Consider the following 15126-nt stretch of genomic DNA (forward strand, 5'->3'; position numbering starts at 1 on the left):
CGCAGCGGGCCCCGCCGCGCCGCACGGCCCCCGGCGCACCGCCGGCGCTCACCGGGCTGCGCCGCTTCAGCGTCACGTTCTTCCAGAGCAGGAGATGGAGCTGGTGCAGGAATCCCATGGCCGCGCCGGCCCCAGCGCGGGGGCAGCCCCGCTCCGCTCCGCTCGGCGCCGCGGCTCAGCCACCTCCCACCGCCATGCCCGGCACGGGCCGCCGCCTTTGTCCGCAGCAGGCTCGGCTCGGCTCGGATCGGCTCGGCTCGGATCGGCGGGGCTGGCAGCAGGCGGCCGTCCCCGCCGTCCCCGGCCCGGCCCTGCGCAGCACCGCCCCCGACCTGCGGCTGCCGCCCCTTAAAGGCACCGCGGGATTCCGCTGCGGCGGCCGTGGGGCGCGGGGCAGAGCTGTGCAGTGACGCACCTCGCGGCCGCGCTGCGGGATGCACCGCACGGTACCCTCGTCCGCCCCGGAGGCGTGCGGGGCACCGGCAGCCTCTGCTGCTCTCTCCATCAGGGAGCACAGCTACAGCGCGGGTGCGTTGGAGGGACCTTAAAGCCCCCAATCCCACCCCTGCCGTGGGCTGGCTGCCTCCCAGCTCAGGCTGCCCAGGGCCCGTCCACGGCTTTGGACACCTCCAGGGAGGAGCGCCCACAGCTCTGGGCGGCAGTGGCTGTGGACCCGCGGCACCGCAGACCCTGCTGAGCCCGTGGCAGTCATGGCGCACATCGTCACCCCGAGGAGTGCCCAGGACAGTGCTCTTCCTTGGTGTAGCCCGGGGAACCCGTTATTGGCAGGTTTACGTGGACCCATCTCCTCCTGGTGGTTGCTTTTGTCACACGGCAGCGACCCTCGACCCTCCTCCCTCCTGGACGTGGCATGCAGTGTCACGGACCCGCTGTGCCCACCCCTTGCGGCAAGGCTTGCATGGAGAATCACACTGGGGACGAGCCTTTGGGGGTGCCCCCTCTGTTGCTCACGTTCACAGAAGTTCAGAGGCAGCTCTGGGGCCAGGCTTGTGACCCTCAGCTGCACTGCTGCCCTTCTGTATCCCGCTGCCCTTCCTCTCTTGCCGTATCTTCTACCATCCTGACCCCACACTGCTGCCAGGGCCAAGGGCAGCACAGTGAGTGCCTCGCCTGCCCGCCTCCGAGTTGTGTTGCTAAGGGCGACGGCGTTGCAGGCTTTGCTCCGGAGCAGCTGCCTGGGCACCACAAAAACTTCCCTTGTCCTGTCACAAAGTGCCATTATTCAAAAAACTTCTGGGTGAAACCTTGCGTGGCATCTCTGCCAGGCAAGTGCCACCTCCCAGGGTCAGTGTGCAGTGGCTGAGGGCAGGGGATGCCCGTGCAGCATTCCTCCTGCTCTGAAACCCTGACAGTATTTGCTCTCAGCAGCACCAAGGGAAGCTGGGCTGTAGCACTGCTCTTTGTGCAGTCTGTGATAGAAACCCCAAGGCCACCTGTGCTGGGGTCAGGGACAGCACTGGGCAGGGAGCGCTGCCAGCGGTGCTCAGGTTGGAGCGGCCTCGGGAGTGCGATGCCTGGTATATGGGCTGGAAATGTGGGAGGAGAAGAGACACAGAAAGGAGGGGTGACAAAGGTAACAGGAAACAGAGCACAAGAGAGAAAAACACCAAACCGCAGTGCTGCAGTTGGCATCAGAGGTCTCTGAGAGCAGCACTGAAACCACAGAGCCCTGCTACGCCCCAGCACGGTGGCACAGCGCTGTGCCCAGCCTGGTGCCAGCTGTTGTCTGTGGTGCCTCTGGTGCTCCACCAGCACTGTGGGTCCAGAGGGCAGTGCCACCAGCCCAGGGCTGGAAAGGAACAAGGGTACGATGGGGGCATCCCCCAGAGCTGCTCGAACATCCCAAGGATCCCCATGGAGTGGTTTAGGGGCACAGAGCATGGTGGGACTTCACTCTCTACTCTGTGCACACTGTGCAATGAAAGTGCCAGCCCACACAGGACAACACTGTGTGCCCAGAGCTCTCCTCCCTGCCTCTCCTTCAATTCCCCCCCCCCTTTACCCTGCCAGGGCTGTGGGGGAAGGTGATGCCCAGACAGTGATGCCAGTGAAGATACAACCAGGTGGGAAGATGCATGAGAACAGTGGCATGGATGGACCTGGGCACAGGAGCAGCTCTCTGTGCAGGTGCCGTGGGAGCACACACATGCCAGCTTTCCCTTTTGGCCTCAGCTGCCATGCCTGGAAGCAGAGAGGAGCTGCTGGTGCCACTTTAGCTGACGGTTTCAAGATGAGCCAGTGTGAGCCAAAATCAGGCTGGCATCCTGTTTTCAACCCAACTGCAGGGTGGCACGCTGGGTTGGCTGAGGGCTGGGCCACATCCGTCTGAGCACAGGCACAGACCCAGCATGCACACCTGGGCTCCTTCCCAGTGCTCGCCAGGAGGGCATCAACCCCAGCCTAACCAAGGCCCGGTGGTCCTGCTGGCAGTGCCAGGCTGAGACGCTGGGCTCCTTTGTGCCCCTCTCAGCTCTGCAATAGGCTGAAGCAAACACAAACGCTGCAGCAGGTTTCAGTCCAAGCTGAAGGAGCATCTTGTTGTTTTCTCAGACCAGGCTGAGTGTGTATCCCTGCTGTCACTTCCCCAGTGTCACCTATGCCCCCTCTCTGTCGCCTGCTGTGGGGTGGGGGTAGAAGGCATGCAAAGGGTGGGAGAGCTGGAGACTGCAGACTGTAGGCATGCAGCTCATCCCCGTCTGCTTGTGAGAGCACCCCTGGTGCAAGGACATGGGGACACTGTGCAAACCCCAAACCAGGGGCAGGTACAAGGGAAAGCTGCAGCTAATTGTGGGTCTGGCTAGCAGCAGGTGGGAAAGGTGCTCAACAGAAGGGAGGTATTCTTTGTTATTAGTTTCAAAGCCGACTCATCAGAAACCACTTCGCAGAATGAAACCCTACAAAGGGTCAAATGGCTCTTCTGCAAAGATCCCTCAGAGCCACCACCATGCCAAGGAGCCGAGGGGAAGCGGGAGGGTGGTTGGCAGGACACCCAGGGACAAGGAGCTGTGGGGGTGGGGTCTGCTGGGCTGCCAGCACGCTGCGTGGGGCAGCAGGATCCCATCTGGCACAGGCACACATCTGGCCATGGGCATTCACCCATCCAAGGTTGACATCACCACCCATTCTGCACAGGGGAAGTGCTCAGAGAGTTCTGATACCAGGAAGGATCCTCCTGAGAGGCAGTTGCACAGCAAAACCACAGAAAAGAGGAAGTCCTTGAGTACTTCAGGCCAGAGCCAGCAGCTGCCCGTGGCCCCAGACAGCCGTCACCTTCCCTGGCTGCACCGTCCCACGCCGTGCCGCGGTCCCTTCCATGGTAAGTCTGCGGGCTGAGCCCATGCACCAGCACTGCCACGCACCAGGGCTGGGGCTGAGCAGTGCATTGGCTCCTGGCACTGCCAGCCTGGCGGCAGTCCCCCAGAGCGTCCCTCCAAAGGGGGGACAGGCAGGTGGGGGGCCATGCCCTGCATGCAGTGTGGGGAGCGTACAGAGCTTTCCCAGCCCTCCCCTCTGCAGATGATGATTTTCTTCTGAAGCCTAAACTTAGCTCATGTATTTTAGCATGACAGACCGAGCAGGCCAAAGCAGGGAAGGGATTTTCAAAAGCAAATCTGCTGCAGCTCAGCTGAGAAAGTGGAGCCACCTCTTCCACAGCCCTCCGAAATTAGAGGGGCCAGCACCCCTGGCTAGCAGCGGATCAGAGGCATCCAGTGAACTTTGGGGGTTCCCCAGAAAGGAAACAGTCTTTGTGCTGAATGCAGTGGGCAGCCTGCAGGCTCCGAGCCCTGCCAGGAATGTGGCTGCAGCACAAGCAGAAGTGCAGGCTTCTGAACGGTGGGGGAACAGAACTGGGGAACTGTGCTCTGCAGCTTGCCCCATGGCTCTGCCACCAGGCATCAACCCAACATGGCAAAAACAGGCAGTCCTGCTGTACAGCACCTGGGACTGACACTTGTGGGGGTTTTGAGCAATCCCCTCGCAGCCCCGCAGCCACCCCTGCCCTGTGCCTGTGGGCTGAGCTCTGCTCGCTGCAGCCCTATGGAGCTGAAGGGCCCTCTGCCTGCAGCCCCCACTGCCCTGCTGGCTGGGGACCTGGGACACACTGGAAATAGAGGATGGATGTTGAGGTGCCCATGGCAAGCTCTCAGCCTGGATGGCTTGGGGTCTGGGGAGACACCTGAGGCCAGCAAGAGGTTGTGGGGTGAGGGGGACAAGTTTTGAGAAGGACACTACACCCTGGCCTTGAGGTTTGGGACTTCCCAGTTGCTCCCAGGAACATCTTGAGGGCAAATCTATCTGTGTGCTCAGAGCTGGGGCCTTGCCATAGGGTATGGGCATTTCCTGCAGTTCCCTTCCCCTAGCAGTGGGGCAGGACCCAGAGCACCCCCTTACCCCTGGTGCATATCTCCATTCTGCAGCCCCCCAGCACCACATTCCTCTTGGGCTCTGCTGCAGCAAACCTGGCTGCATCCCAGTCTCAACTCCCCCCAGACAAAACGAGAAGTGTGGAGAGGGACTGTGTCCATTCATTAGATGGGGAAACTGAGGCGGGAGGCAAGTGGCAAGGCAAACATGCCTTGTGTGTGTCACTGAGAGTGGTGCACATCAGCTGTGACCAGAGAACAGGTGGCTGCTGCTCTGTGTGCCCTTCAGTAGCATCACTGCTTGCTCCAGAGACGGGGGCACTGGAGGGGCATGTGGAGGTGATGTGACAGTGCTGGGTGTGATGGGGACAGGATGGCTCCTGCCTCTTCATGCCCTGCCAGGTAGCCTTGGGCACAGTCTTTTCATCTTTTGCACGTGGGACTTTTCCCTGGTGTCGGTGCTGTGGGCACACAGGGGTCAGTGTCACAGGATTCCCAATGTTCTCTGCTATGCTTGAACCCCATAGGGTTTGGGTGGAGGAAGCACAGAGAAGTCCTCCTCCAAGCCCACCAACCCCACGTCTCCCCTCTGCCCTGTGCCCCCCAGCTGGGTGGTTGAGCTGACGGCCCTCATGGGCCTCTTCTCTGTCCAGGGAGCTGCCAGCAGACCCCAGGCACCATGTCCAGGGCACTGCTGCTGCTGCGGTGGTTGTGGGGCCGGCCCAGTGCGAAGGCAGCGGTAACTGCAGGGCTGTTGGTCATCGTGCTCTGGAACCTGAAGTGCTTCATCCGCTCATCCAACAGCTCTGATGAAGCCCTCAAGCACACGAAGGTGCTGACGGTCCTGGTGTGGGAATGGCCCTCGAGGCAGGTCCCAGACTTCAGCGGGGATGTCTGTTATGAGCAGTACGGCATTGCAGGCTGCCGGCTCAGCACGGAGCGGTGGCTCCTGAGCCAGGCTGACGTGGTGGTGTTCCTTCACACCACCCTCCCGCATGGCAGGGACAAGCTGCCCCAGGACAGACCGCATGGGCAGGGCTGGGTCTGGGTGTCCTTGGAGTCCCCCACCAACACGAGAGCGTTAGCAGGATGGAACCAGACCTTCAATTGGGTGATGACCTACAGACGGGACTCGGACATCTTCATGCCCTATGGCAAGCTGGTGCCCAACCGGTCAGCCACTGTGAGCATCCCCACAAAGACCAACTTGGTGTCCTGGGTTATCAGCAACTATCACAGGACTCAGAAAAGAGCTGAAGTCTATAAGAACCTCTCCAAGTATCTCCACGTGAACATCTATGGGAAAGCAGCCAAGAAGCCGCTTTGCAAGGATTGCCTTTTGCCCATGACATCCAAATCCAAGTTCTACCTGGCCTTTGAGAACTCCATCCACCAGGACTACATCACTGAGAAGCTCTGGAGGAATTCTCTGCTGGCTGGCACCGTGCCGGTGGTGCTGGGTCCCCCCCGGGCCAACTATGAGCAGTTCATCCCCGCAGACTCATTCATTCATGTTGATGACTTCAGTTCCCTGGAGGATTTGGCCACCTTCCTGAAGACCATGAACTCCAGTCGCTACCAGCAGTTCTTTGCGTGGCAGAAGAGGTACAGTGTGAAGCTCTATGCAGATTGGAGGGAGCGCATCTGCACCATCTGTGCCGTGTACCCCCACCTGTCCCAGGGCCACCTCTATCCTGACCTGCAGAGCTGGTTCAACACCTAGTGCAGGGCTGGCACCTCCAGAGACATCATGGGTGCATTAGGGTGGCAGAGAGTGGTCTTTGAGAACAGGATGTCAGGCAGGGAGGATGTAGGACTTCATCTTGGCCCCACTGTTGCCACACTGTGACCTTGTGCAATGCCATGTGACAGAACTTCCTGCACACCACGACCAACCCATACTGACCTCCCTCTCCGTGCAACCACCGTGAAATAAACAGCAGATTTCCTGAGGCTCTGCTCATCTCTCGAGGGCTGGGCAGGTCCGAGGGCAGGCAGGGGCACTAGGAGTCCCCAGCCTCCCTCTCCCCCTATGCCCTACAATTGCTCTGTGCTCCCTATCTGAGCAATGACTCCACGTGGCAGAGGCTCCCTCCGCAGTGGCATCTCTAGCTTGGTGGGGGAGCCGACCCCTCCTGTACCTCGAGGCAAGAAGCCACATCCTGCTGGGGGCCCAGCACCCTGCAGCCGAGGAGGGGACTTTGTTACTGTGCCCCAAATTCTGCACTAGCATAGCCTTGCAGCACCCATTTCTCCCACCCCACTCTCACCACACATGTCACGGTGCCAGCAGGACGACGGATGCACTTGAGAGCAATCACAGTCTGCTCAGTGCAAGGCAACTCAGGACAGAATGGCTGTGGTTTCTCACTCCCCTGCCAGCATGCTGTGACAGGAAGCTGCTGAGATGGGCTGTCCTGAGCTGTACAGCAAGCCGAGAGCAAACCCTGCCCTGCTGGCATCCTTGGCACCAACACCCTGCGCCCAGCACCCTGGCACCACCAGCCCCCTGCACACCATGCACTCTGGGCACCCTGCATCGCACACACCCTGTATCACACACACCCTGCACCACAGACACCCTGCATCACCTACACCATCTGCTGTGCACACCCAGCACCCAGCCCGCTTGGCACTGCCTGCTCCTGTGCCTGCACCCTGAGCCTGCTCTGTGGGCACCCTGGGCAGCCCCCACGCACATCGAGAAGCACCTGTCTGGGTCCAGCAGCAGATGTTGAGGCTGGGTGATGGCAGGATGGCAGGACAGGGCTGGGATAATCGTGCTCTGTCCCTGTCTTGCTCTGCGCATCCCCCAGCCCTCACCGTGCATCCCCTCAGTTCTTTACCCACAAGGGTGAGCCAACAGGGTGCTGGCCTGTGGGGCTGGCATGCAGCCTGGAATTTCATTCCTCCCCTTTTCAGGATACCCCGGTACCCCAAGCAGCAGCCTGCACCAACTGTGCTGCACAGCACAAAGGAGCAAGGGTATAAACCAGCTCCAAAGGGCAAAGAGCATCATTTACTGGCACCAACTGAACTACATAAGGGGCTTTTCAGAGAAGGTTTCACCAGAGCTCTGGTCACTTCATTGCTTGAGGCGTCAGCTCCTGGTTTGGGCACCACTTGCACACCAGCACCAATGTCCCTCACCAGGCTGAGCTTCCACGTTTCCTAAGAGCAGCTATGGAAAAAACAGCAGCCCTGTAAGTGTGGAAAGTGACCCCCTCCCACTCCATACACACACGTTTGCTTTTGCAGAGAAAAAGAACTAGGCAGTGTGCTCCCACTGATCTGCAACCCAGCCCTGGAGCTGTGCACGGGTTGTTGGTCCCTCAGCACAGAGCCGGACCCAGGGCAGGGCAGCCCCAGGGTCAGCACCCACCGACCCAAGCAGCCTGGGGCAGCACGAAGCAGCAGCTCTGCTGCAATCTGGAATGCTGCTGTTCAGCAGAGCTCCTGCCAGGACACAGACATCAGCTCACCCGCACAGCTGGACCGGCCTGGCACCTGGTGCAAGGCAGGCAAAGAAAGGAAGGGGCTGACTAGCTCTTGTGCCCCAAAAAACTGAGATTTATTTAATTGCCAGAGGGAATATGATTAAGGGGAAAAAAAAAAATCATCAACTACAGCAGGCTCAAAGGCACGGGGTGCTAGCAGCATGGACAGGATGGTGTCAGCCCCACTGGCTCCATGGTGACACTTGGGCTCACGGCCCTCCCTGCCCCCTACTCGCCCACAGCGGGTGCAACACAACCCTTTCTCCTGTGCTGTGGGCAGGGGGGTGGGGACTGCCGGGCTCCCCCAGCACCATCACGGCCCTCGGCTCCCCCCGGCTGCCTGGACAGGCACAGAGCCTGCAGGAGACCCCCACCCCGCAGCACCCCAGCCCTGCTCTACATGGCAGGGAGGAGGCAGCTGGGAAACTAGCCATCACTACAAAGATATTTTCACTTTTTAAAAACTAGAAATACAATCAAAACCATTAAAAAAAAAGCAAAACACCAAAACCAAAAACAACAAATCCCCCTCCCCCAACCCCTACAACAATTTAAGAAATGCTTTTTTCTGGTTCTCACAGGAGAGCAGCTCAGCTGGGGCCTGGCACAGGCAGCTCCCCCTGGCCCCGGGCAGGTAACAGGGAGGGGGGGCCCAGGAGGAGCTGACCCCACACAGGGCTGCTGCTGGGACAGCGCTCACATGGCGGGGAAGGGCTGGGGGGGGGACGCTGCCTCTGGATGGGTGCACCGCTCGCTGCCTGCCCCCCTGCTGCTGTTCAGTGGCTGCTGTTGTTCATGGAGATCCCGGGCTGCAGAGGCGGGGGGAACATCTCAGCCTTGTGGAAAGGTGGCATGTAGACGGGGGGGGACGGTGCCAGGCTGTAGCCCTGGGATGTCACTGGGATGGGCAGACCAGGGGGCACCAGGGACTGGTTCATGTCGTACATCACCCCCTCTGACTCGTTGCCAAAGGGCAGCAGCAGCCGCTTGCCTTTCTGACGCCGGTTGCAGAACCAGACCCGGACAACCTGCGAGGGAGGGAGATGGGAGGAGAGGAAAGGATGAGTGGGGCTCTGTGGCACTATGCAGTGTGAGCGCCTGGGGGGGCACCTAGTGCAGCCACCCTCCCACCTCCTGGCACCAAACTGGCCCCACGGGGTGCCCAGGAGCTGAAGGTGTTTGGGACACCCCTCGCCATCCCCGTCCTGCCAAACCTACGTCTTTGTCCAGGTTGAGGTCCTCAGCAATCTGGGAGATCTCCTGAGGACTGGGCTTCACGCATTTGCGGAAGAAGCTCTCCAGTGTTCCCTTCACGTTGGTCTCAATGCTGGTCCTACGTTTTCTCTTCCGGGCTTGGGCCAGCACTTGCTCTGCATTGCACATCTGGAAGTAAGAGACACCACACTTGGTCATAGAGTGACCCAGAGCTGCCCATGTCCCCCCACTCTAGACACGCACAGCTGGCTGCAGGGCTCTGTGAGAGAAAGGCTTTCTCCCTGTAACTGTGCCAGCACAGCCTCAGAGATTAAATAAAATCTCAGAGTGCTGCTTCATCCCGTGCAGCCGACCCCACTCCCAGCATCCCACCACTGACTCCCCACCTGCAGACACAGGGGAGACAGATGCATTTTCCGCCCTGTACCTCCTGCATGTTGTCCGTGTTCTCTGCCTCGTTGAGCCAACGCTGCAACAGCGGCTTCAGCTTGCACATGTTCTTAAAGCTGAGCTGGAGAGCTTCGAAGCGGCAGATGGTGGTCTGGCTGAACATCTTCCCTGCGTGGGGAGGTCGCACATCACGCACAGCTCCCCCCCAACCGTGGGCCCCGAGCTGTGCCTCCCCCCAGGAGCAGCGCAGAGCCCGCAGCCCCCAGGATCCCCTTCTTCGGGGACCCGATTCCAGCACGGTGCTCTCTCAGCTGGGTCACCGGGTTCCCCTCTTACCATAGAGCGTGCCCAGAGCCAGCCCCACGTCAGCCTGCGTGAAGCCCAGCATGATGCGCTTGTGCTTGAGGTCCTTGGCGAACTGTTCCAGTTCCTCTGAGGTCGGCGCATCCTGGCAGGAGCAAAGCAGACACATGGTTTGTGGCCCGAGATACCGCGGGTGAAACAGCCGCGCGGTTCGCGTGGTTCCCCCAGCCAGGATCCGCACTTCGGGACGGCTGCTCATCCGGGCGCATCGGCTTCCCATCGTGACAGCCTCAAGGGCTGCCGTGGGCATTTCGCAACCCTTTTACCCAGTTACACATTCACAGCAGGTTTTTGGCTTTTACATACATGCCTCCTGCCGGCAAGCGTCAGCCTTAACCGCTCGCGTTCACCGACCCCGGGGAGCCCGGCGCATCCGTGACTCCTTCCACCGGGCTCGGGAGCCCCGCCGTGCCAAGGCCGCTCACACAAAAGCGGCCGGCCCACGCAGAGAAAACACGCAGAAACTTTGAAACGATCGCCATCCATCCCCGCCGCTGCTGACCCCGGCGCACATCTGCCTGGAATGGACGTTCTACGCGATGCCGAGAAAAAATTTCAAACTAAAACCCCCCAAATACAACTGCCGATCAACCACCGTGGGTGTCGCGCGTGGGGGCACACGCGGTGTCCGTCCCCAATGCGATGCTCGGAGGCGGAGCGGGGCAAAGCGCAGAACCCCCCCCAAAGTCCGCAGGGGCCGAACGCTCCGAAGACATCCGAAGATCTCCCTTCCTCCCCGGCAGAGAAATGCCCCACTACTCTGCGGGGACAGCGGACGAAGGGCCCCTCGGGGTCTTCTCAGAGTACAGGCACGGGGACTCCCACCGCAGCCTCGAGGGCTGCAGCCGGGCATGTCGCACGGCCACCCGGAGCCTTTATAGTTCTCCTTTCCTCCGAACGTTAAAAAACACAAAAGTCCCGCAGACCGCGAAGCTGCACACGTGCGCACGCCTCGACGACGGAGGCAACCGCGCCGCGCAGGGAACGCCGCTGGGGCGAGGAAGCGCTGCCCGAGTCGCAGCCGCGGGGCCCCGACGGCCGCGAAAGCCGGAGCACCCCGACCCCACCGCGGGCAGCGCTCACCGCGGCCTCGCGCAGAGTCGGACGGCTGCGGCGGGACCGACACGCGACGTTCCCGGGGTCGGGAAGCTTCGGCGGGACCAGATCAGCTGTCGGGGGGAGCGGCGGCCGCTTCCCGGCGAAGTCGGCCGCGCGGGGCTAGGGGCGGGGGAGAGCTCACCTCGTCTCCGCTGTCGCTGGAGTGGCCGCCCTCGCTGGCGGCTCCGCTGGAGCTGCCGCTGCTGCCCAGGTTGGCGAGGCCGCCGGAGCCCGGCTGCAGGGCGGCGGGGCACAGCGCGTGTCCGGGCGCGCCCGGGAAGGCGGCGGCCGCGGGGCCGGGAAAGGGCGGGCCGGGCACGGCGGTGGCCGCGGGGGGCGCGGGCCCGGGCCAGGGCGGCGCGGCCCACGCGGGGCCGCAGCAGGGCGTGGCGGGCGGCGCGGCGCGGGGCTCGGGGGAGCCTTGGCGGCAGGGCCGGGCCGGACGCGCCTCCGCCTTGGCGGGCGGCCCCGCGGGAGGGGGCAGCCAGGCGCGGGCCGACGCGGCGTCGCGGGCGCCGTCGGGCTCGGAGGCGAAGGGGAAGAAGAGCTGCTGCGCGGCCGCGCCGTCGTAGCCTCCGCGCGGGAAGGGCGGGCCGCCGTCGGACAGAAGGCCGAATGGGGCGGCCGGCAGCCCCCCGTCCGGGCTGAACATCGTGGCCGCGGCCTAGGGCTCCATGCGGCGCCGACGGGGTTGCGGCTCGTCCCGGCCGCCGCGCTCAAGCCGGGCGCGGAGCGCCGAGAGGTGCCTCCATGCTGCCGCGCCGCCGGTGCCACTGAGCGCCGCGGGGTCGGGCCGGGCCGGGCCGGACCGTATGGAAATGGGCCCCCGCCCCATTGGCCCCGTCGGCGCGGCCCCGCCGGTGGGTCGGGCGTGAACTTGATCCCCTTTCTCTGGGGGGTGAGGGGGCCGGGTTCGCGTCGCCCTGGCCCCTGGGCAGTTGGGCGAAGGAGCGGGGGGGCACCGTCCTGCCCGCCTGCGGAGCTCTGCACGCAGCATCTCCCGCCCGGGGCGGCGATGGGACGTTGCACGGGGATGGCACGGGCGCAGCGGGAGCGGCCCCGACGCCTGGGAACGGTGGCGCCGTCTGTGTCTGCACGGCCTTAGCGCGCTCCTCCGTCCGCCCATCGGGGCGGCCCCCGGTCGGCGCGCAGTGTCTCGCACGGCGCTCCCCTGGCACAGCCCGGCCCCGCAGGGCTGCGCTCCTCTCCTTCGTCCCGCAGGGCAGTGCTGCGGTGCGCTGTGCTGACCTCCCCCCGCACCGATCGGCCCCGCGATGGAGCGCGCTTGAGATTTGCTCCGAAGAGCTCTCCTGTCGCGCTGCCCCGGCACAGTGCAGCTGTCAGGCCGCGGGTCGCGGCGTTTCCCCCGTCATTCCTTCCTTCCCAGCGCTGCTCGGGGCCGGCCCTCGGATCCGCGGCCAGAAGCGGGCCGGGGCGTTGGACCGCACCTTCTCCTGTTTATTAACCCGGATTACCGGGAGCCGCCGTTTGGCCTCCGCAGTCTCACACCTGAGATATGCCGAGGAGATAGGCTCGGCAGGACGGCACTGCTGCTGCTCCCGCAGCTGTCGGTGTGCGCCGCGGTAGAGCAGGAGGGGTGCGAGAGGGAGTGGAAGTGCCTCTTGTATTGGACGTCATATAGGGGAAAAGTGGCGGGGCGAAAGGGGTTGAGGCCAACTCTGTCGTCCTGCTGCCCTCGGTGGGTCTTCACCCCGACCCCGTGGCTCTGAGGACAGAGAGCAGCAGGACGGCCTGGGAAGGATGCGAAAAGCCGGTGGGACGTGGGCAGTCCGAGCAGAACCCCAAGTCTGTGTGAACCGCCTGGGATGGGAACTGCTTGGTGGCGGCCCTTCGCTCCACGGCCCCGGGTACGGACACAGGTGCCGGTATCAGCCAGGCCTGGGGCAGCATCGGGCAGAGAGATGCAGCACCGCACCCCGCAGCAGCAGCTCCCCAAGGCTGCCCCGCAGCTTGCCCTGCGCCATCGCATCCCCGCAGCGGAAGTGTCGCCGTGGGGCTCCAATCGCAGCCATCAGCCCCGGCTCCTCCCGGGCTCCAGCTGCGGCCCCGAGGTTTCAGAAGATGCCTCGGCTGGGCAGTAACCCCTTCCCCTTTGATTTATTGTTCTGGGCCGGGCCCCCTCCTCCTGCCAACCTGCTCTTTCTCTCCATCCCCCCAGGAAGCGGGACATGCCGGCCGCCAGGGCCTCAAACGCATTCCTGCTCCCTTTCATATACAGGCAGAGGGGAAGGGAGACGTTGACTTTGAACTGTCCCTTTGTAGGAGCAGGGCCCATTGTGGCGGTGATGGTTTTAGCTGGGGGATGTGGAGCGAGTCAGTGGGGTTCCTCGACGTCCCCTGTACATTTCAATGGGGCGATCTCTGGGCCTGTACGAGGTGCCTGGCTGTTCTGGGGGTCACTGTGCAGCACTGGCTGGGGCTTACATCTCCTCTCCCTTTGGGGCGGACGTCCCTGGAGCTGTGTGCCTGGGGCAGGAGGGATGCTGCAGGCAGAATGCCTTAGGCTCTCTGTACTCAGTCTCCAGCTGCAGTCTCTGCTGGCAGCCCAAGCCCTGTAACCCGCCAGAGATCAGTGGGATCCTGCTGGAAAAAGCTTAGTGGAGTGAACTGTATGTGCTCCCCAGCTCGGTAGGAAGGCAGCAAGCTGGGACAGCAGAAATGTGCAAACATTTGTCTCTTCCCTTTGCCAAGTGTTCTGGCTTGCTCTCCCTTGGGGAAAAAATGTATTAGGAGTGTGTGCTCAAAGGTGATGTTTTATTCACCGCCAGTCAGTGACACAGACATCACTGCTGGATGTGACAGTTTCAGTTGGTGCTGCCCAGGCAGAGCTGTGTGGTGGGCTGCAGACTTGCACATGATAGGGATGGGGCCTGACTGGACCTCATGTCCCCATCTTCACCTCAGGCTCATCTGAGGAGCATGAGCACTGGGTTCAGCACCAAAGTCCCATCCCCAGGGGGATAACTGCCACTCCTCCATGGCACCATGGTTTGCTTGGCTGCACTGGCAGAGCTGCTGGGGCTGAGCGTGCCTTCCTGAGCCGTGGCTGTGCTCCCATGTCCCTCTGCTCAGCCTGGGTCCCCCTGCTCTCAGGGCTCTGAGAGCTGCTGCGGTGCTGAGGATGATGCAGGGGCTGAAGAGGGCTGGCAGGAGCTGAGCATCCTGGAGGGTGGCTGTGCCCAGAGTGCTGTTCTTCCTGGAAAGGCCTCCCCAGTACAGATCCTGGGGTGTCATTTGGGTATCACCCACACCACCGCCACACCTGAACCTGGCAGCTCTTCCTTCTCTGCTGCCTTATGGGTGGGGAAAGCCAAAAAACCTGGGTGCGCTTTGAGAGGCCGTTGGGCTCCAGGAGTAAAGGAAAGCCAGAACTGGGAACTTTGGGGGCAGTGATTGTGTGAAAGCTGCATTTCTGCTGGTCAGCGCATAGTACAGCCCTGGTGACGCGAGGTGCGATGCTGCCTGCTCCAGCTGCGGCTGCAGCTGGAGACCGCAGGGTTCCCCATAGAAAGAAACACCAGGCGGTGTCATGGGGAGCCCGGCACAGTGTCAGGGTGCAGGCAATGCCAGACATGCCCCAGGTGTGGGGCAGCCCGGAGCAGGGGTGAGCCAAGCACCCCCCGATGGTACTCGGGTGCTTTGGAGATGAGTCAGCGAAGACCCTCCGGGGCTGCACAATAGCACCCGACCCTGCAGCGCCGAAACCCGGAGGAGACAAGATGGTATCAGCGTGAGGGGGCTGCCGTGATCAAAGGGCCGGGAGAGGAGCTCCAACGGCTACACAATGGCTGGCGGGAGAGGGCACCGATAGCCCTTATCTGCCAGCCCCGCCGAGGTGCGAAGGGCCCGGCCTCGGGGGGCGAGAGATTAGCGGGGTGGGAGGGACCGCCCCGGGTGATTTAGGGCCGGGTGGGTGCGGGCAGAGGCAGCCGGGGGCTCCCATCCAGCGCCTATGCAAGGAAACCTGCCCCAACCCGGGGGATGTTTTGGCAAACACCCCCATCTGAGACGCAAGAAATGAAGCTGTCTCTCGCTGTGTCTGGGACGAGCGCTGCCTGAGAGCTCTGCCGCTGGAGCAGGAGGGCGGGAGGCCACCCTCGCTTTCTCCTGGGGAAGGTTTTGGAACAGGGGAGCAGCAGCAGCCCCCCTGACCCCTC

At 62.6% G+C, this 15126-nt stretch overlaps 3 protein-coding genes across 4 annotated transcripts in view; 1 reads left to right on the plus strand and 2 right to left on the minus strand.

Moving 5' to 3' along the window:
• ABCA2 (ATP binding cassette subfamily A member 2) overlaps nucleotides 1-309 on the minus strand; it is a 31344-nt gene extending 31035 nt beyond the window's left edge. For both annotated transcript variants that reach the window (XM_085239466.1, XM_085239467.1), the window contains exon 1: nucleotides 53-309. In XM_085239466.1, the coding sequence (XP_085095592.1) occupies nucleotides 53-118 (66 nt within the window). In that variant the 5' untranslated portion in view covers nucleotides 119-309. The remainder of the gene's footprint in view (nucleotides 1-52) is intronic.
• Nucleotides 310-473: 164 nt separating this feature from the next.
• Nucleotides 474-6337, plus strand: FUT7 (fucosyltransferase 7). The gene is made up of 2 exons (XM_010720675.4): nucleotides 474-3337; nucleotides 5039-6337. The coding sequence occupies exons 1-2, from the start codon at nucleotides 2749-2751 to the stop codon at nucleotides 6106-6108; spliced, it is 1659 nt and encodes a 552-aa protein (XP_010718977.1). The 5' UTR covers nucleotides 474-2748; the 3' UTR covers nucleotides 6109-6337.
• A 1597-nt stretch (nucleotides 6338-7934) lies between these two features.
• On the minus strand, nucleotides 7935-11724 carry LOC100544777 (POU domain, class 5, transcription factor 3). The gene is made up of 5 exons (XM_085239482.1): nucleotides 11091-11724; nucleotides 9824-9935; nucleotides 9525-9655; nucleotides 9101-9265; nucleotides 7935-8910 (listed from the first exon to the last, which is right to left on the minus strand). Exons 1-5 carry the CDS (start codon nucleotides 11598-11600, stop codon nucleotides 8659-8661), a joined length of 1170 nt encoding a protein of 389 aa, XP_085095608.1. The 5' UTR covers nucleotides 11601-11724; the 3' UTR covers nucleotides 7935-8658.
• Nucleotides 11725-15126: the final 3402 nt, after the last annotated feature.

Source organism: Meleagris gallopavo, chromosome 19 (genome assembly GCF_905368555.1).
Source record: "Meleagris gallopavo chromosome 19, MGAL_WU_HG_1.1, whole genome shotgun sequence".
In the NCBI taxonomy this organism is placed as follows: Eukaryota; Metazoa; Chordata; class Aves; order Galliformes; family Phasianidae; genus Meleagris; species Meleagris gallopavo.